General features: G+C 48.3%; 1 protein-coding gene across 6 annotated transcripts in view; it reads left to right on the top strand.

Annotated features, from left to right (window-relative positions):
- The window catches only part of TNS3 (tensin 3), a 269,285-nt gene that overhangs the window by 232,600 nt on the left and 18,793 nt on the right, over positions 1-17,892 (top strand). For all 6 annotated transcript variants that reach the window (XM_064169929.1, XM_064169928.1, XM_064169927.1 and 3 more), the window contains 4 exons: positions 4,746-4,914; positions 7,691-8,334; positions 8,973-9,059; positions 12,482-12,613. In XM_064169929.1, coding sequence (XP_064025999.1) covers positions 4,746-4,914; positions 7,691-8,334; positions 8,973-9,059; positions 12,482-12,613 — 1,032 coding nt within the window. The remainder of the gene's footprint in view (positions 1-4,745; positions 4,915-7,690; positions 8,335-8,972; positions 9,060-12,481; positions 12,614-17,892) is intronic.

Genomic DNA, 17,892 nt, shown 5'->3' with positions numbered 1-17,892 from the left:
CTTCCTAAGGTCCAGTCTACTCTACCTCAGCTTAAAACTTTTCCCCCTTGTCCTGTTGCTAGACACCCTTAGGAAAAGTCTCTGCAGCTTTCCTGTAGCATCCCTTCAGGTATTGGAAGGCAGCTCTGAGTTCCCCCTGGAGTCTTCTCTTCTCCAGACCCCAGCTCCCTCAGCCTGTCCTCATAGCAGAGGTGCTCCAGCCCTCCCATCATCCTCATGGACTCTCTCCACCAGTAGATTCATCTGTTTTTAGCATGGTGAATCTTGTGTTTCTGGGGAGGCACTAATAGTCTTCAGATGTACAACAGGAGGTCAGCCAACCCACCCTGAACTAGTCAGCTTTGTCTTGTATAATAGTTAAGCCAAACTAATACTTCATTATCTATTGAAATGCTTGCTCCAGGCTTGACATCAGACCTTAAAATGCTTGAGTAAGCAGTCAATACTTGGGTAAACAAGCACCACTGATTGCAGTAGGGACATGACATAGGTGGTCACAGCCTCACAGGATGTTAGGGGTGGGAAGGGACCCAAGGAGATCATCCAGTCCAACTCCCCTGCCAGAGCAGGACAATCCTATCTAACACGGATCACAGAGGAACATATCCAGACAGGCCTTGAAAGGCTCCAGAGAAGGAGACTCCACAACCTCTCTGGGCAGCCTGTGCCAGTGCTCTGGGACCCTTCCAGTCAAGAAGTTCCCCCTTGTGCTGAGGCAGAACCTCTTTTGCTGCAACTTACACCCATTGCTCCTTGTCCTATCCCAGGCAGCAGTGAGCAGAGCCTGTCCCCCCACTCCTGACCAGCCCTCAGATGTCATAAACACTATAAAATCCCCTCTCAGTCTTCTCTTCTCCAGACTAAGCAGCCCCAGGTCCCTCAGCCTCTCCTCATCAGCCATGCCCTCCAGTCCCCTCATCATCCTCCTCTCCCTCCGCTGGACCCTCTCCAGCAGATCCCTGCCCCTCTTCAACTGGGGAGCCCAAAACTGAACCAGGTCAGAGTAGCATGGGAGGAGAACCTCCCTTGTTCTGCTGGACACACTCTTCCTAATACACCCCAGGATCCCATTGGCCTTCTTGGCCACCAGGGCACATTGCTGTGCCATGGGTAACTTGTTAGCCACCAGCACCCCCAGCTCCCTCTCCACAGGGCTGCTCTCCAGCAGATCACCTCCCAGCCTGTACTGGTGGGGTTTGTGCAGCCAGCTTCTCCTGGTTGTGTTTGCAGCAGCATGACAGTGCTGTGATACAGCTGATCTGTTACAGACTCCCACACCACACACACTTCTGCAGTGTGTCCTTGATACTTTCCAGGCTGGTGTGAGTATGGTTGAAGTAAGGGATATGGTTAAAAGACAGTGCTGCAGTTTGCTGGTGTCTCCCTCCCCCAGTGAAGAACTTGCTCCGGACTGTATGTATGCTATGTGAGGAATTCCACTCGTTTTCCAGCCAGGACACTGATTGGCAGATTACCTTATCTGAAGCATCTCTTTCAAGTACCTCCTACCCTCCTCATTCATGTCATAGCAGAGCCAGGCTCTGCCATGAATTGAAAGGAAAAGGAGCTGTACATAAACTTGTTTCTGTAGTGCTCATGGAAACAGTGAGAACCTTCCTGCTTTTCCCATTAGAAACATTTCCTTATAGAGATGATCTTAACGTGCAGGCCTGGAACTGATCCAGAACTTTCCTCTCTCTTTTTCTCTCTCAGTCTTCTGAAGTGTGTCAGTAATTAAGAGATTGTTTCATCTGTGGTCATCTTACTGGGTTCCAGTCCTGCAGTGGCTGAGGTCACTGGAACACTTCAGGTGTATGGTATGAAGCTGCTCAAGTGCACAGGCATTTGCAGTGTCTAAGTGCCTTTTCTGTAGCAGAAAACAGTGCTGTAGCACCTGGGCTTGTGTAAAGTGGTGTAGATAATACCAGAGTAATTAAGTTCAATCCTCATTAAAGGGTGACTGGTTATTAAAAGGTACCTGTAAAGAAAGGGATTGAACTGTTGGTGTATAAAGCTCTCCAGTAAGAGTGTCTGCATTATTCCTCATCCAAACATGCCTGGGTTTAAGTATTCCATAGTATTTATGTCCATTACAGTTAACTTGGGCTTAATTCAGACTTGGATCAACTTAGCCAATGGGTCTGGTGCTGTTTGCAACCTGTTAGAAAAGAAAAGCTTACAGGTGCTTTACTTTGGTGTGTGTGATGTGAAAACAGTCACACCTGACATCTGGATCTGCCCTGATAACTGCTCTGCTGCCCTGTGCTCCCAGCTGTCCCTCAGCCCCAGCTCTGGTCTTTTCTCCTCACCTGAGAGAAGAAGAGTGGCTCCCTCATCTTCATTCTCTGTCACCAGGTTTTTATATACAATGATAATATTCCCCTGAACCTTCTTTTCATCAGGCTGAGCAGTCCCAGTCTCTGTTCCTGTTATAGATACTCCACTCCAAGTGGTGCCCCTGAACCTTCTTTTCATCAGGCTGAGCACTCCCAGTCTCTGTTCCTGTGATAGATACTCCGCTCCAAGTGGTGCTCCAGGCATCTTTGTAGCCTTCTGCTGGACTTGCTTCAGCAAGTCTGTGTCTCTCATGTTTGAGGAGCCCAAAAATGGAGCTCCACATGTGGTACTAAGGAGAGAGAATCATAGAATCAGCCAAGTTGGAAGAGACCTCCATGATCATCCAGTCCAACCTAGCACCCAGCCCTAGCCAGTCAACCAGACCATGGCACTAAGTGCCTCAGCCAGGCTTTTCTTGAACACCTCCAGGGACGGTGACTCCACCACCTCCCTGGGCAGCCCATTCCAATGCCAATCACTCTCTCTGCCAACAACTTCCTCCTAACATCCAGCCTAGACCTGCCCTGCCACAACTTGAGACTGTCCCCCCTTCTTCTGTTGCTGGTTGCCTGGCAGAAGAGCCTAACCCCACCTGGCTACAGCCTCCCTTCAGGTAGTATCACCTCCTTTTACTGGCTTGCAGCACTGCTTCTGATGCAGCCCAGCATACTGCTGACCACCTTTGCTGTGAGGTTGCATTGGTGGCTCATGATCAGCTTGTTTGAGCTCCATCAGAACTCTGTCTGCAGAGCTGACTTCCAATGAGCTGGCCGTTGGCATGTACTGCTACCTGGCTTATTCCTTCCCAGGGTGCAGGAGTTTGCATTTCCCCTTGTTGAACTTCTGGGAGATACTTGGTGCTTGGCCCATTTCTTCCACTTGTAAATAGCAGCACAACCACTTGCTTTATCAATCACTGCTCACACTTTTCTGTTGATCATACTTCTTGATGATGAGATGACTTTGGCCCTAGTGTCAACACCTGGGGTACAGTGCTAGTGACTTACCTGCCAGTGGATTTGCTTCAGCTTGCTTGCACAAGCCTCTGGGCCCAGCCATTCAGTCAGCTTTCAGTCCACATCACTGTCCACTTGTGTAACCCATGCTTTGTCAGCTTGTTTATGAGGCTGTTGTGAGAGACCATGGTTTATACATATATATATATATATATGTATATATGTATGTCAGGTAGGGGAGGACTAGGGGGAATGGAGCAAAGCTGGAGGTGGGTAGGTTCAGGTTGAATGTGAGGAGGAAGTTGTTGAGCATGAGAGTGGTGACAGTCTGGCATGGGTTGCCCAGGGAGGTGGTTGAGACACCATCCCTGGAGGTGTTTAAGACAAAGTTGGATGGAGAGTGAGCATCACTCCCATTTTCAGGGAGGGCATGAGGAATGCTGCAGTGAATTGCAAGCTTGGATAGCCTAACCTCAGTCTCTGGGGAGGTGATGGAGCAACTAACCCTGAAAATCATTTCCAAACACATGAAGGAAAAAGCTTATGATTGAGAGTTGTCAGCATAGATTTGCAACAGGGAAGTCACATACTACCCACCCTGATAACATTCTTCAGTGAACTGACTAACTCAGTGCCTAAGTGGAGAAAGATGCTACTCATCTTGGTTTCAGTAAGGCTTTTAGAATCATAGAATCAGTCAGGGTTAAAAGGGACCACAAGGATCATCTAGGTCCAGTCCCTCTGCCATGGCCAGGGACACCCTACCCTAGAGCAGGCTGGCCAGAGCTTCATCCAGCCTGGCCTTAAAAACCTCCAGGGATAGGGCCTCAACCACCTCCCTGGGCAACCCATTCCAGCCTCTCACCACTCTCATGCTCAACAACTTCCTCCTCACCTCCAGCCTGATCCTACCCATCTCCAGCTTTGCTGCATTCCCCCTAGTCCTGTCACTACCTCATATATATATATATATATATATATGTATATAAAAATAACATGATCTCATGATGTGGCATGATCTCAGCTGTGTGTGTTTCTCTGCACAGGTGATAATAGGGTTGAGAGATGATAAAGAGGGAATAATAAGAAAAGAAAAGCCTGGATGAGGCACTTGGTGCCATGGTCTGGTTGGTTGGCTAGGGCTGGGGGATAGGTTGGACTGGATGAGCTTTGAGGTCTCTTCCAACCTGATTGATTCTATGATTCCATGAGTCTATGATTGGCCAGGGCTGGGTGCTAGGTTGGACTGGATGAGCTTGGGTGTCTCTTCCAACCTGGTTGATTCTATGATTGGACAGGGCTGGGTGCTAGGTTGGACTGGATGAGCTTGGAGGTCTCTTCCAACCTGGCTGATTCAATGATTCTATAAACATTTATTTCAGTTCCAAGACCATAAAAATGTGAGCTGTGTTTTCTTTCAACATGCCTCTTGCTTTGTCTCCTTTGCTGCAGAATCTCCAAGTTACCCGGAAGCTCTTGGCCACGCTCTGACGTCTGACAGCTCTGTGGGCACTAACCCTGCTTTGCTGAAGGCCAACATGCAGACAGATCCCTCATTTCAGCACTGTTTCTCCTCTTCATGCACTGTTTCAAGTAACAGTCCTGTCCCAGGTGGAGAAAGGTAGGAAAAGACTGTTGTTTAGTTCTTGTAACTGTAGTGTACAGCCTCGGTGTTCTGCTTGAGGCTTCATTGCAGAGCAGTTATCCGAGGACTTTGGGGTTTGGTTGTGACTTCCTCCTGTAGGCTGGATGTTAGGAGGAAGTTGTTGTCAGAGAGAGGGATTGGCATTGGAATGGGCTGCCCAGGGAGGTGGTGGAGTCACTGTCCCTGGAGGTGTTCAAGAAAAGCCTGGATGAGACACTTAGTGCCATGGTCTGGTTGACTGGCTAGGGCTGGGTGATAGGTTGGCCTGGATGATCTTGGAGGTCTCTTCCAACCTTATTGATTCTATGATTCAGTGCATCTAAGGAGCTGAGAAGGGAGTTTCTCTTCTCTCCTTTCTGATTCTATGACATTTAATGATGGTTTTGAATGTCTCCAGAGATGGAGACTCCACAACCTGTCTGGGCAGCCTGCTGCACAGAAAAAAGCCTTTCCATATGTTTATGTGGAACCTTCTATGCTCCAGCTTGCACCCATTGCTCCTTGTCATGAGAAGAGCCTGGTTCTGTCCTTCCAAAACTTTCCTTTCACATATTTTAAACGCTGAAGAGGTCACCCCTCAGCTTCCCCTCCTCCAAGCTGAAGAGCCCCAGCTCCCTCAGCCTTTCCTCGTAAGGAGGATGTTCACTCACTTATCTTTGTGGCTCTGCACTGGACTGTTCCAAGCAATTCCCTGTCCTTCTTGAACTGAGGGGCCCAGACCTGGACCTCATAGAATCAACCAGGTTGCAAGAGACCTCCAAGATCATCCATTCCAACCTATCCCCCAGCCCTAGCCAGTCAACCAGACCATGGCACTAAGTGCCCCATCCAGGCTTTGCTTGAGCACCTCCAGGGACGGTGCCTCCACTAACTCCCTGGGCAGCCCATTCCAATGCCAATCACTCCCTCTGTGAAGAACTTCCTCCTAACATCCAGCCTAGACCTGCCCTGGCACAACTTGCCTGGGAGAAGAGGCCACCCCCCACCTGCCTACAGCCTCCCTTCAGGTAGTTGTAGACAGCAATGAGGTCACCCCTGAGCCTCCTCTTCTCTAGGTTAAACAACCTCAGCTCCCTCAGTCTCTCCTCATATTCCAGATGTGGCCTCACCAGGGCAGAGTAGAGGGGGAGGAGAACTTCTGTCGACTTACTAGCCCACACCCCTTCTAATTTACCCCTGGATGCCAGCGATGTGGTACTGAGGTGCACGGTTTAGCACCAGACTTGGTAGGGTAAGGAACGGTTGGACTCAATGATTTTAAAGGTCTTTTCCAACTGAAACCATTGAATGAGAAACACATTGAACAAACAAGGAGACCCATCCTACTGTTAGAAGCTTCAGAAGAGCAGGGCAATGAAGTGCTACTCATTAGATGTGCCCTGTATTTACTCTTTAGATGAGGTGTTACAGTACAGCTATTAGGATTCCTTCTCCAGGCAGCAACATTCCTTCGTGGCTAATTATCCTGTTCTTGTTCTTGGATAATTGCCTCCTTTTTATCACTAAGTGTTTGAAATGCTGATGGTTGGTGTGCCAGACTCTCAGAGGGCACTTCAAGTATGCTGGTATTTATCTTTTATTTATCTTGCCACCTAATTGATTCCATTTTCAATCAGTGACTGGGAAAGAATGTTTTCTTTCTGTGATCATGCATGTGAATCCTAAGCCTAACAAAGTCTGTTAGCATTTTCTGAGGAGGAGTCAATGTAACATTTCATTTGGAGTGAATATGAATTGTAAGCTCATCAGGCTGGGCCATCATTATCAACTTTACATTCCTACTTCAAACTTTATCTGGAAAATTCTGTTTCCTTCTTTCTGAATGTTTTTCCTGCCGTTTTTCATTGAATCAACCAGGTTGGAAGAGACCTCCAAGCTCATCCAGGCCAACCTAGCACCCAGCCCCAGCCAGTCAACCACAGACCATGGCACTAAGTGCCTCAGCCAGGCTTTGCTTCAACACCTCCAGGGACAGTGACTCCACCACCTCCCTGGGCAGCCCATTCCAATGCCAATCACTCTCTCTGACAACAACTTCCTCCTAACATCCAGCCTAGACCTCTCATGGCACAGCTTGAGACTGTGTCCCCTTACTCTGGTGCTGCTTGCCTGGCAGAAGAGACCAACCCCTACCTGACTACAACCTCCTTTCATGTAGTTGTAGACAGCAATGAGCTCTGCCCTGAGCCTCCTCTTCTCCAGGCTGCACACCCCCAGCTCCCTCAGCCTCTCCTCACAGGGCTGTGCTCCAGGCCCCTTACCAGCTTCATTGCCCTTCTCTGCACACATTCCAGTACCTCAACATCTCTCTTGAAGCAGCAAACAACAAAGCCTGGTGATGAATACTGCTCAAGAGGAGATGTGGAGACCCTCCACAACAGAGGGAGTTAAAAACTTAACACAATTCTGTGGCAGATCAGTTCCCATCACAGTCCACATGGCAGGCCTCATTGTGCTTTGTGTTCAGATCAGTTTGCAGATAGACCAAATACCAGAGCAACCCGAAAAAAACCCAAACCCAACTGAAACAAAGTTCTTAACCTGTGCTAAATGGCATTTTCCAGAACCAGCCCTTTACAAACTCCTGGAGTCAATGTATCCGAACAACCTCTCTTTACAGCTTAGCTACCACCACCTCAGGTTTGTTTATGCATAGTAAAAATGGTCAGAAGAGGCACAGATGTGGCTATATGTGGCTGTTGTTTTATTTTTGTGTTCAGTTTGGGGTTGTGTGTTTGTTTCTTTTTGACAGTTCTTCTGCACCAGAACTTCCTTGGGTCGAGAGCAGCTCTAAGGTTTCCTCATCACTCCAGTTTTCGATGGGAAACAGCAGGCAGCCAGGAGGTTACCTTGTGCCCTCTGAGTTCTCAAATGCTGTGCAAGATGGCTCTCTCTTGACTCGTTTCCAAACTCCAGGACTGCAAGTCGTCACCCTGAACAGTCTGGAGAGCTCCCCAGCAGAGCCACAGCAAGAACCTGCTGTCAGCAGCAGTGCCCGGTCCTACCTGAGCTACGCTGGGGGCAGCAGGAGCAACAGCTCCCCCCGAGAGGAGAAGCAAGCTGCTTTCACAGCCAATGCTGGCGTCTCTCCTAAAACAGTGAGCTCAGCAGTGGCAAGTGCCGAGGACAATGGCTCTTTGACACAGAACTTTCTTACAGTGGCCTCTGGACACAGCAGCCAGAACAGTTTGGCTCAGCAGCAGCACGGAGGGAAGCTACAGGCCCAGCCACCTCTCCCAGAGAAAAAGCGCTCCTCTGAAGGAGACCGCTCCTTTGCCTCTGTGTCACCTTCTTCAAGTGGCTTCTCTAGCCCCCACAGTGGAAGCACAATCAGCATCCCCTTCCCAAATGTCCTCCCAGATTTCTCAAAGACGTTAAGCACTTCCCCAGTGCCAGGTAAGAGAAATGGAAAAGACATCAGGTTTTATAGGTGCTGATGAAAAGCATTTAGGAGGGGATATAAAAGTGGGGAGGTAGTGGGGGGGGGGGGGGGGGAAATGCATCAGAATGAAATGGCTCAGAGTACTGGCATATGTGCAGTGAGTGACACCAGTTTCTTGGCTTTGTGTTACTCAGAGGGGAGAATTCTGTCTCTGCTTCCCTAGATGTCAGCCAGCAGCAGCCTGCTTTTTGAACTGCCAAACCACAAGCGAGCAGTGCGAAGTACAACTCCTTTTAATAAGTGCTGGCTTCCTGCTGCACCTTCCTTAGCCTGCTGCCAAGAGCAGTGTACTCACTGCATCCTCTTGAGGAGCTCTGTGTTTATTAGAGTTTTGTGAGTGTAAGGAGCTTTACTATTTGATGGGATTTGTGAAGTGAAACCTGAAGAATGCTTTTGGAATCCTAGTGTACAATGTTATGGTTCTAAACCAGGCCAGAGTTTCCCTACATTGTCCTTTGTAATCCTGAGGGGTTTTCATGATTAAAGTGATCAGGAGCTGGAAAGAAAAGTGGGAAAAGAAAAAAGAAAAAAGCTTTTTTACTCACTAATTTTCTTGGCTTTTTATTTTTTTCCCTCTTCTTTTATTTTACAGAGAACACAACAGATAAACAGGTGACTGTAAAATTTGTCCAGGACACATCCAAGTTCTGGTATAAGCCAGATATTTCAAGAGAACAAGGTATGTCAGCACAGATGTATAGCCTGGCTTAGCCTTTGGCACAGAAGCCAGTTGGTGAATTTGCCAGGAAGGTTTTGATGTCAAAAAGCAGTGCAAGAAAAAACAACAACCAAAACCTAAAAAGGCCACAGACAACCTTACTTAATTTCTTTTAGCCAGAGGTTGAATTTGAGAATGGAAGGCAGTCAAACAGTCCTTAAATTAATTAATCAGGCCTCCATTAATTAAACAAATGATGAAGCTAGCTGAGCTAACCACAGAGTAGTTTAAATCTGCCTGTGGTAGCTGCTGCCAGTACACCTCACTTGAATAGCTGCAGGTTTTGGAATGGCAGATGTGTGTGTGATGGATTACCAAACAGCTCAGCTTGCAGAAAGACATGGAGTAGAAGTGTGCTGCTCTGGCATGATCTCAGCTATGTGTGTTTCTCTGCACAGATAGTAATAGGTTGAGAGATGATAAAGAGGGAATAACTAGAAAAGAAAAGCCTGGTGGGGCTCTTAGTGCCATGGTCTGGCTGATTGGATAGGGCTGGGTGATACAATCATAGAATCAGTCAGGGTTGGAAGGAGCTACAGGGATCATCTAGTTCCAACTGAGTTGGGAGTGGATGAGCTTGGAGGTCTCCTCCAACCTGGTTGATTCTGATCAGCTGGAAGTCATCATAAAAGCATCCTCATGTAGCCTAAATTTCATTGTCAGCTGCAAGTATCACACATTATTCTTTGGAAGTCACAAAATAACACTCCCATGGAACAACATTTTTATGCTGTACCAAACAGATGTAGAATCATAGAATCAACTGGATTAGAAGGACATCCAAGCTCCTCCAGTCCAACCTAGCACCCAGCCCTAGCCAGTCATGGCATGAAGTGCCCCAGCCAGGCCTTTCTTGAACACCTCCAGGCACGGTGACTCCACCACCTCCCTGGGCAGCCCATTCCAATGCCAATCACTCTCTCTGACAACAACTTCCTCCTAAAATCCAGCCTGAACCTCCCCAGCCACAACTTCACACTGTGTCCCCTTGTTCTATTGCTGGTTGCCTGGCAGAAGAGACCAACCCCACCTGGCTACAGCCTCCCTTCAGTAATTGTAGACAGCAATGAGCTCTGCCCTGAGCCTCCTCTTCTGCAGGCTGCACACCTCCAGCTCCCTCAGCCTCTCCTCACAGGGCTGTGCTCCAGGCCCCTCACCAGCTTTGTCACCCTTCTCTGGACACATTCCAGCACCTCAACATCTCTCTTGAATTGAGGAGCCCTGTGTCCCCTTGTTCTGTTGCTGGTTGTCTGGGAGAAGAGACCAATCCCCAGAGTAGTACATTGATAATCAGACATATTATTAAATGAGATGGGGAAAGCTTTTAGTACCTATGTGGAAGTATCTACACAAGAGCTACATCTTGTCCTTGCAGCAATAAAACAGTGTGTGCTTTGCAGCTGAGCTTATGGCCCTTGTGTCTGTATCATTATATTCAGCTGTATTGAAATGTATTTAGTGAATTGTGGCAGGATGAGTCTATGATTTCATAGAATCAAGCAGGTTGGAAGAGACCTCCAAGCTCATCCACTCCAACCTAGCACCCAGCCCTAGCCAATCAACCACACCATGGCACATTTCAAATTGGGATCCTTAAAATGTGCTTGTTAAAAAGGAAGAATGACAGATTGGTTCCTCCTAAACCAAAATAGCCTTCAGCCCCTGGCAAACGACAGATTGCTGTGTCTGTCTACTTGAGACTTTCTCAACTAGTTAAATATGAGCCAAGGGGAATAAAGAGCATAGAAAACAGATTGCTAATTCATCTTCGGGTGATGTTTTATTGCTCCTTGCATTCCAGTCCCCTTTCCCTTGTCTTTTCCCCACCCATAATGAGAATTGAGTCTTTAAACATGCAAACAGCACTTCCTGAATGGAACCTAATAAAAGGCAGTTCAAACCTACCTGCATGAGGTCATGAGAATCTTCCCAACCTTTTAGCTTGGAATGCTGCTAAAAAACACTTGTGAAAAAGTGTTGTAAGCTGTGTTGCTGAGGAGGGGGAGCACTTGTTCCTTTTTCCTGTGCTTTGTGGGCACATTGGACACTTTGTGAGTCATTGGACACTGGAATGGGCTGCCTGGGGAGGTGGTGGAGTCACCATCCCTGGGGCTGTTCAAGGCAGGATTGGACGTGGCACTTGGTGCCATGGTCTGGCCTTGAGCTCTGTGGTAAAGGGTTGGACTTGATGATCTGTGAGGTCTCTTCCAATCCTAATAATACTGTGATACTGTTGTTCCCTTGGGGATTTAAAAATGTGAGTACTGCTGAGTTGCAGGGGATTAGATATTCCTGCTCCTCCACTTCACACGTCAGAGGTTATTGTGAGAAGAGTTGTTTCCTTCACCAGCTCACAGATGGGTACTACAGGATGTGTACACATTTGCCTCAAGAGAGAAGATCATGCCTCAGATTCTACATGTCTATAGAATCAGTCAGGGTTGGAAGGGACCACAAGGATCGTCTGGATCCAATGCCTCTGCTGTGGGCAGGGACACTCTACCCTAGAGCAGGCTGCCCACAGCCTCATCCAACCTGGCCTTGAACACTTCCAGGGATGAGGCTTCAACCACCTCCCTGGGCAACCCATTCCAGCCTCTCACCATGCTCAACAACTTCCTCCTCACGGCCAGTCTGAATCTCCCCAACTCCAGCTTTGTTCACTCCCCTCAGTCCTGTCACTCCCTGACAGCCTAAAAAGTCCCTCCCCAGCTTTTTTGTAGCCCCCTTCAGATACTGAAAGCCCACAAGAAGGTCACCTCAGAGCCTCCTCTTCTCCAGACTCAACAGCACCAACTCCCTCATTCTATCCTCATAGCAGAGCTGCTGTAGCCCTCTGAGCATCCTCCTGGCCCTTCTCTGGACACACTCCAGCATCTCCACATCCCTCTTGTCCCAGTAGCTTGCAGTACTCCAGGTGGGGTCTCAGCAGAGTAGAGAGGGAGAATCACCTCCCTTGCCCTAGTGGCTGCAAGTGCACACTGCTGGCTCATGTTGAGGCACAGTGCTGTGCAGTCAGCCTGGGGCAGCTTCTGGGGTTAGAGCTGTGCTGTGCTCTCTGCCATGCTTCTAACAGGTTGACAAAATGTAAGCAGGAGTCACCTGGTTGTGTGAATCTCGATGGGATCTGTGCACTGTTCTCAGTTTAGAAATCAGGAGGGATCCTTACTCCAGGCTTCCCTGGAAAGAAGTGCCTGTGACACTTGCACAAGATGTTAGCACTCAGACCAAACAGGCTTGAATTCAGTCCTCCAGCAATGGAAACAGAACAGGATTGTTATTTCCTTTAGCCTCCTGTTAATAGTAGATTTGCTCTTGTGCACCTCTTGGCTGTGTGTGTGGCTCAGTAGCTGTTTTTCTCTCTCTCCTGCCCCCCTTTGCAGCCATTGCTGTTCTGAAGGACAAGGAGCCTGGCTCATTCATTGTCAGAGACAGTCATTCCTTCCGGGGAGCCTATGGGCTGGCCATGAAAGTTGCTACACCACCTCCTTCTGTGCTGCAGTTGAACAAGAAAGGTACTGTGTGCTTTGTGTCATTTACAATCCACACACAATGGGTAACAATCTGGAGGAGTTTCCCCTCTCACAGTTAAGTGCAACTTAATTTACAGGCTCCAATTGGTATCGAAGGAGACAGGGTAAGGTAAGTCTGTTGTATTTATAGTTTCACCACAGCTTTGGAGTGTGTTTACTGTGGCTGTGGATGTGCTGTGCCTTATCAACCAAAGAGACAACCTGGGTCATCTCAGTAATGGGTCCTCCCTAGCAGCCAAAAGGCTGCACTGGATCCACATGCCACTGTGTACAGCTTTTGCTTGGCTGGAAAGTTAGAATCACAGAATCAAGGGTGAAAGGGAGCACAAGGATCAGCCAGTTCCAACCTGCCCTGGGCAGGGACACCCTACCCTAGAGCAGGCTGCACACAGCCTCAGCCAGCCTGGCCTTAAACACCTCCAGCCATGGGGCCTCAACCACCTCCCTGGGCAACCCATTCCAGCCTCTCACCACTCTCATGCTCAACAACTTCCCCCTCACATCCAGGCTGAATCTCCCCACCTCCAGCTTTGCTCCAGTCCTGTCACTCCCTGACAGCCTAAAAAGTTCCTCCCCAGCTTTTTTGTAGCCCCCTTCAGATCCTGGAAGGCCACAAGAAGGTCACCTGGGAGCCTCCTCTTCTCCAGCCTGCACAGCCCCAACTCTTTCAGTCTGTGCTCACAGCAGAGCTGCTGCAGCCCTCTGAGCATCCTCCTGGCCCTGCTCTGGACACACTCCAGCATCTCCACATCCAGAGTACTGCTCCAGAACTGGATGCAGTACTCCAGGTGGGGTCTCAGCAGAGCAGAGTAGAGGGGGAGAATCACCTCCCTGGCCCTGCTGGCCACACTTCTGCTGCTGCAGCCCAGGCTCTGGTTGTCCCTGCGGGCTGCAAGTGCACACTGCTGGCTCCTGCTGAGCTTCTCATCCACCAGCACCCCCAGATCCCTCTCCTCAGGACTGCTCTCCAGCCACTCACTGCCCAGCCTGGATTTGTGCTTGGGATAGTTGAAGTAGTATTTGTGCTTGGAATACTTGGAAGTTGAGTAGTTTTGACCCTGAGGTTTGGGTTTGAAACAGATCTACATTGGCTATAAATCTGAGGAGATTCTCTGAGATGATTGCTGTTTAAAAGGAGTGCTGCAGGCCACCTAATCTTATAGGAATGACATATTTCTGCTCAGTATTGAAACAATCAGTACTTCATGGTGTAGATGGTAGATAAGATAAATGGAAGTGTGAAGGGGAGGAATGGGGGTGTAGGTCTGTAAGTAACCAATGTAGTTAGTATGCATGGGTAGTAAAGGGTGTGATCTGAAGGCTCTGTTTGTTGCCATGTGAATAGAACTGGAAGTGTGTATAAGCTGTTCAAATGAATGTCTTCATGGGGTAAGAGACCTCTGAGGTCCATGCCTGATGCTGCCCCAGCCAAATGCTAAAGTCTCTCAGCTCCTGTGCTTCCCTTTACAACTTGTGCCTGATGGCTGTGAAAGGTGCAGTGAGAAAAACATAGCAAAAGCATCAGTCAGTGTGTGGGAACTGAGCTGCCAGTGCCTGTTGTGTCCTTGGCTCTGTTTGTGCTGCTGTGCAAGGGCAGTTGGGTGGCTTTCATTGCTGCTGTTTCACTTTGGCTAAGCTGTTTCTCAGTGGTGGGTGGTGCTTGGTGAAGAAGCTGAGATCCCAGGAAAGCAGTGCTTTGCCCTGTTGTGGTTCTGCAAGTGTGGCTTTGGGGCTGGTAGATTGCTTGGCTGCTGGCTGGTTTATAATAACCCAGGCTTGTATTACATTTGTTGTTACCTTGGGGCAAGGTTAGTGATCCACCTCTACCAGAATCACTCTACAAATTCTCTGTGCTTAATCTGGTACCTTGAGACAATGTCTAATAACATTTTGCCATGCAATCCTATTTTATTGCCAAGAAAGCTCAACAGTGTCTTAATGAAAACCAGGTTGGTGGTTGTGATGGTTTGGGTGTTACCTGTGTTGTCCTCTCCTTATGAAATCACCCAGACTAGACTCAGCTGAGCTCAAAGTTAAGGACTGAAGCTTTATATTCACAGCTTAGCACAATGTACAAGCAGATATTACAGTATTTTACAGCTATAGGCAGAAATATACAAGTTAAAGGTAATAAAGAAACACAACAGCCCTCCCAGAAAACAGAGTGCCCAGGAGGGGCTCCCAACCACCCTTCCACCTTCTCCCACCCCTCTGCCTTATCTCAGAGTTTGCCTTATGGTCAAGGTGAGCTGCAAGGATCAGCCAGGGGGTTAGGAAGCAGAAGGATTAGTCACACAGAAGAAGCCCAGGGGTTAAAATAAAAGCACAGGCTCTGACAGAGACACACAAATTCTGTCTTACCTGTGGTGTTGTTCCTGTATTCATACATCTCAGCAAGCCCCTGAGTGAAGCAGACATCACCATTGTTTTCTTTCACAGCCTATCATCTAATTTCTCTTGCTGAAACATTCCACTTAGCCTCAAACTAGCACAGAGGTGTTCTCCACTGGGGTGGGTGATAGCAACAAGAGGTGAATGGAAAGTGGCTAAAGGTGGTTTGGTATTTTTTCTGTTGTTATCAGATCACCAAAATCCAGGCAGACATGAAAGTTCAAGCTCTAGGAGCTGGTTTATGGTAGTTGTACCATAGGCAAGTAGTAGCAAGAGACAATTTCCCTTGAGACTTTAGCATTCTTCCTCAGGGGGGACCCCATTGCAGTCTACAACTACCTGAAGGGAGGCTGTAACAGGTGGAGTTGGGCTCTTCTGCCAGGCAACCAGCGACAGAACAAGGGGACACAGTCTCAAGTTGTGCTGGGGGAGATCTAGGCTGGATGTTAGGAGGAAGTTGTTGTCAGAGAGAGTGATTGGCATTGGAATGGGCTGCCCAGGGAGGTGCTGGAGTCACCATCCCTGGAGGTGTTGGAGTCAATGATCTTAGAGGTCTTTTTCAACCAAAATGATTCTGTGATTCTATGAATAATTCTAGTAGTACTATATAACAATAATGAGAAATACTGCATAATACTACATGGAATTGCTGCCCTGGAGGTGTTGAACCAAAGCCTGGCTGAGGCACATAGTGCCATGGTCTGGTTGATTGGACAGGGCTGGGTGCTAGGTTGGACTGGATGAGCTTGGAGGTCTCTTCCAACCTGGCTGATTCTATGATACTTAGCTTTTTTAGTTCCCACCGTTTGATCCCAGAAGGCACAAATCTGTTCAGTCTCTTGCACTGTTTCTTGTTCCAGGGCTCTCCACCTCCCACACACTTGTATGAATGTATTTTTAGTAATGATGAGAGCATAGTGGCAGAGAGGAAGCTCTTGGAAAAGCTGATCTTTGCAGTGCTTGCTTGCACAGAAGTTTTTGCTCTCCAGATGTGATGGTTTGGGTGTTCCCTGCCCCCCCACACTTTGGAAATCACCCAGAGTAGACTCAGCCAGCTCTGGAAATATGAATGAAGCTTATATTTACAGCTTAGCTCAATATGCAAGCAGAGAGTTACAGTATAGACAGTTACTGACAGGAATAGACAAGGTAAAAGGTAATACAGAAACATAACAGCCCTCCCAGAAACCTGAGTCCCCAGGAGGGGCTCCCAACCACCCTTCCACCTTCTCCCACCCCTCTCAACCTTACCCCAGTGCCAAGGAAGAATGGAGGTTCAGCCAGGGGGTTAGGAAGCAAAGTGGATTAGCCCAAAATGAAGGGTGAGGTTAGAGAGATGCAGCTCAGCCAGCAGCCCCAGTGAGAGTGGTGCTGAGTGTCTTATCTGTGTTTTGACTTATGTTCTTATACATCTCAGCAAGCCTGTGAGGGAAGTAGACATCACTCTTGGTTTCATTTCACAGCCTGTGATCTAGTCCTCCTCACCAAAACATTCTAGCCTGCTTCAAACTGGCACACCAGATGAATGTATTCATCTGGGTTAGCTTGACAGGGCAACCCTTCATGTGGTGTTTCCTGAGCTGTGGCTGAGTCAAAGGGAGCCTTTGTGTTTGTGGCTCCTTTGTTCAGGTTTGAATGGTTGGGTAGCTGTGTCCCTTTGTTCACTTGGAGAGAGAACCAATCCACAGGCAAGTGTGAAGTTCTGTGAACCACTCTTTAAACAAGTAATGAAGTTGTCTTAATTTTATGTGTGCATCTGCATGGATATATTGAAACGAATCTGCAGGGGATTTTCGTGTGCCTCTTGACCTTGCAGTCTCATCTTCCTCAAGACACTCAACAGTTTCACTTTGTCCTAGATTCCCCAGAGAGAAAAACTGCCTTTAAAAATCTAGTGAAGCCTGAGTGTTTCTTGTCATTGTTTGCTTTCAGGCACAAAGGCTTAGAGTAAAACTGCAAACATTTGGCATTGAGAGGCCCTTTGGCAGCTAAGCCTGCTGTTGTTGTGATCTGGAAGGCAAAGTTCTGCAAGCAGAACTGTCACTAGGAATTGGAAATGTTTTATCACACTTTTACTCCCTTGTCACATTGGGTACAAGTTTTTCTTAACAGACAAGTTTTGCCTGGGAATTTTCTGATGAATACTTTTTGGACCAGAACTCTACAGTTTATTGAAGTGAGTTTTTCACTTCTTACTTAAATATAGATTTTAAGAATCATAGAATCAAGCAGGTTGGAAGAGACCTCCAAGCTCATCCAGTCCAACCTAGCACCCAGCCATAGCCAATCAACCAGACCATGGCACTAAGTGCCTCAGCCAGGCTTGGCTTCAACACCTCCAGGGATGGTGACTCCACCACCTCCCTGGGCAGCCCATTCCAATGCCAATCACTCTCTCTGACAACAACTTCCTCCTAACATCCAGCCTAGACCTCCCCTGGCACAACGTGAGACTGTGTCCCCTTGTTCTGTTGCTGGTTGCCTGGCAGAAGAGACCAACCCCACCTGGCTGCAGCCTCCTTTCAGGGAGTTGTAGACAGCAGTGAGCTCTGCCCTGAGTCTCCTCTGCTGCAGGCTGCACACCCCCAGCTCCCTCAGCCTCTCCTCACAAGGCTGTGCTCCAGGCCCCTCACCAGCTTCCTTGCCCTTCTCTGGACACCTTCGAGCACCTCAACATCTCTCTTGAACTGAGGAGCCCAGAACTGGACACAGCACTCAAGGTGTGGCCTGAGCAGTGCTGAGCACAGGGGCAGAATAACCTCCCTTGTCCTGCTGGCCACACTGCTCCTGAGCCAGCCCAGGATGCCGTTGGCTCTCTTGGCTACCTGGGCACACTGCTGGCTCATCCTAAATTGTCCAAATGTCTTTTT

The sequence above is a fragment of the Pogoniulus pusillus genome, chromosome 32 (genome assembly GCF_015220805.1).
Source record: "Pogoniulus pusillus isolate bPogPus1 chromosome 32, bPogPus1.pri, whole genome shotgun sequence".
Lineage (NCBI taxonomy): Eukaryota > Metazoa > Chordata > Aves > Piciformes > Lybiidae > Pogoniulus > Pogoniulus pusillus.
The sequence above is the reverse complement of the archived record's forward strand: the minus strand, read 5'-3'. Positions and strand labels throughout refer to the sequence as shown.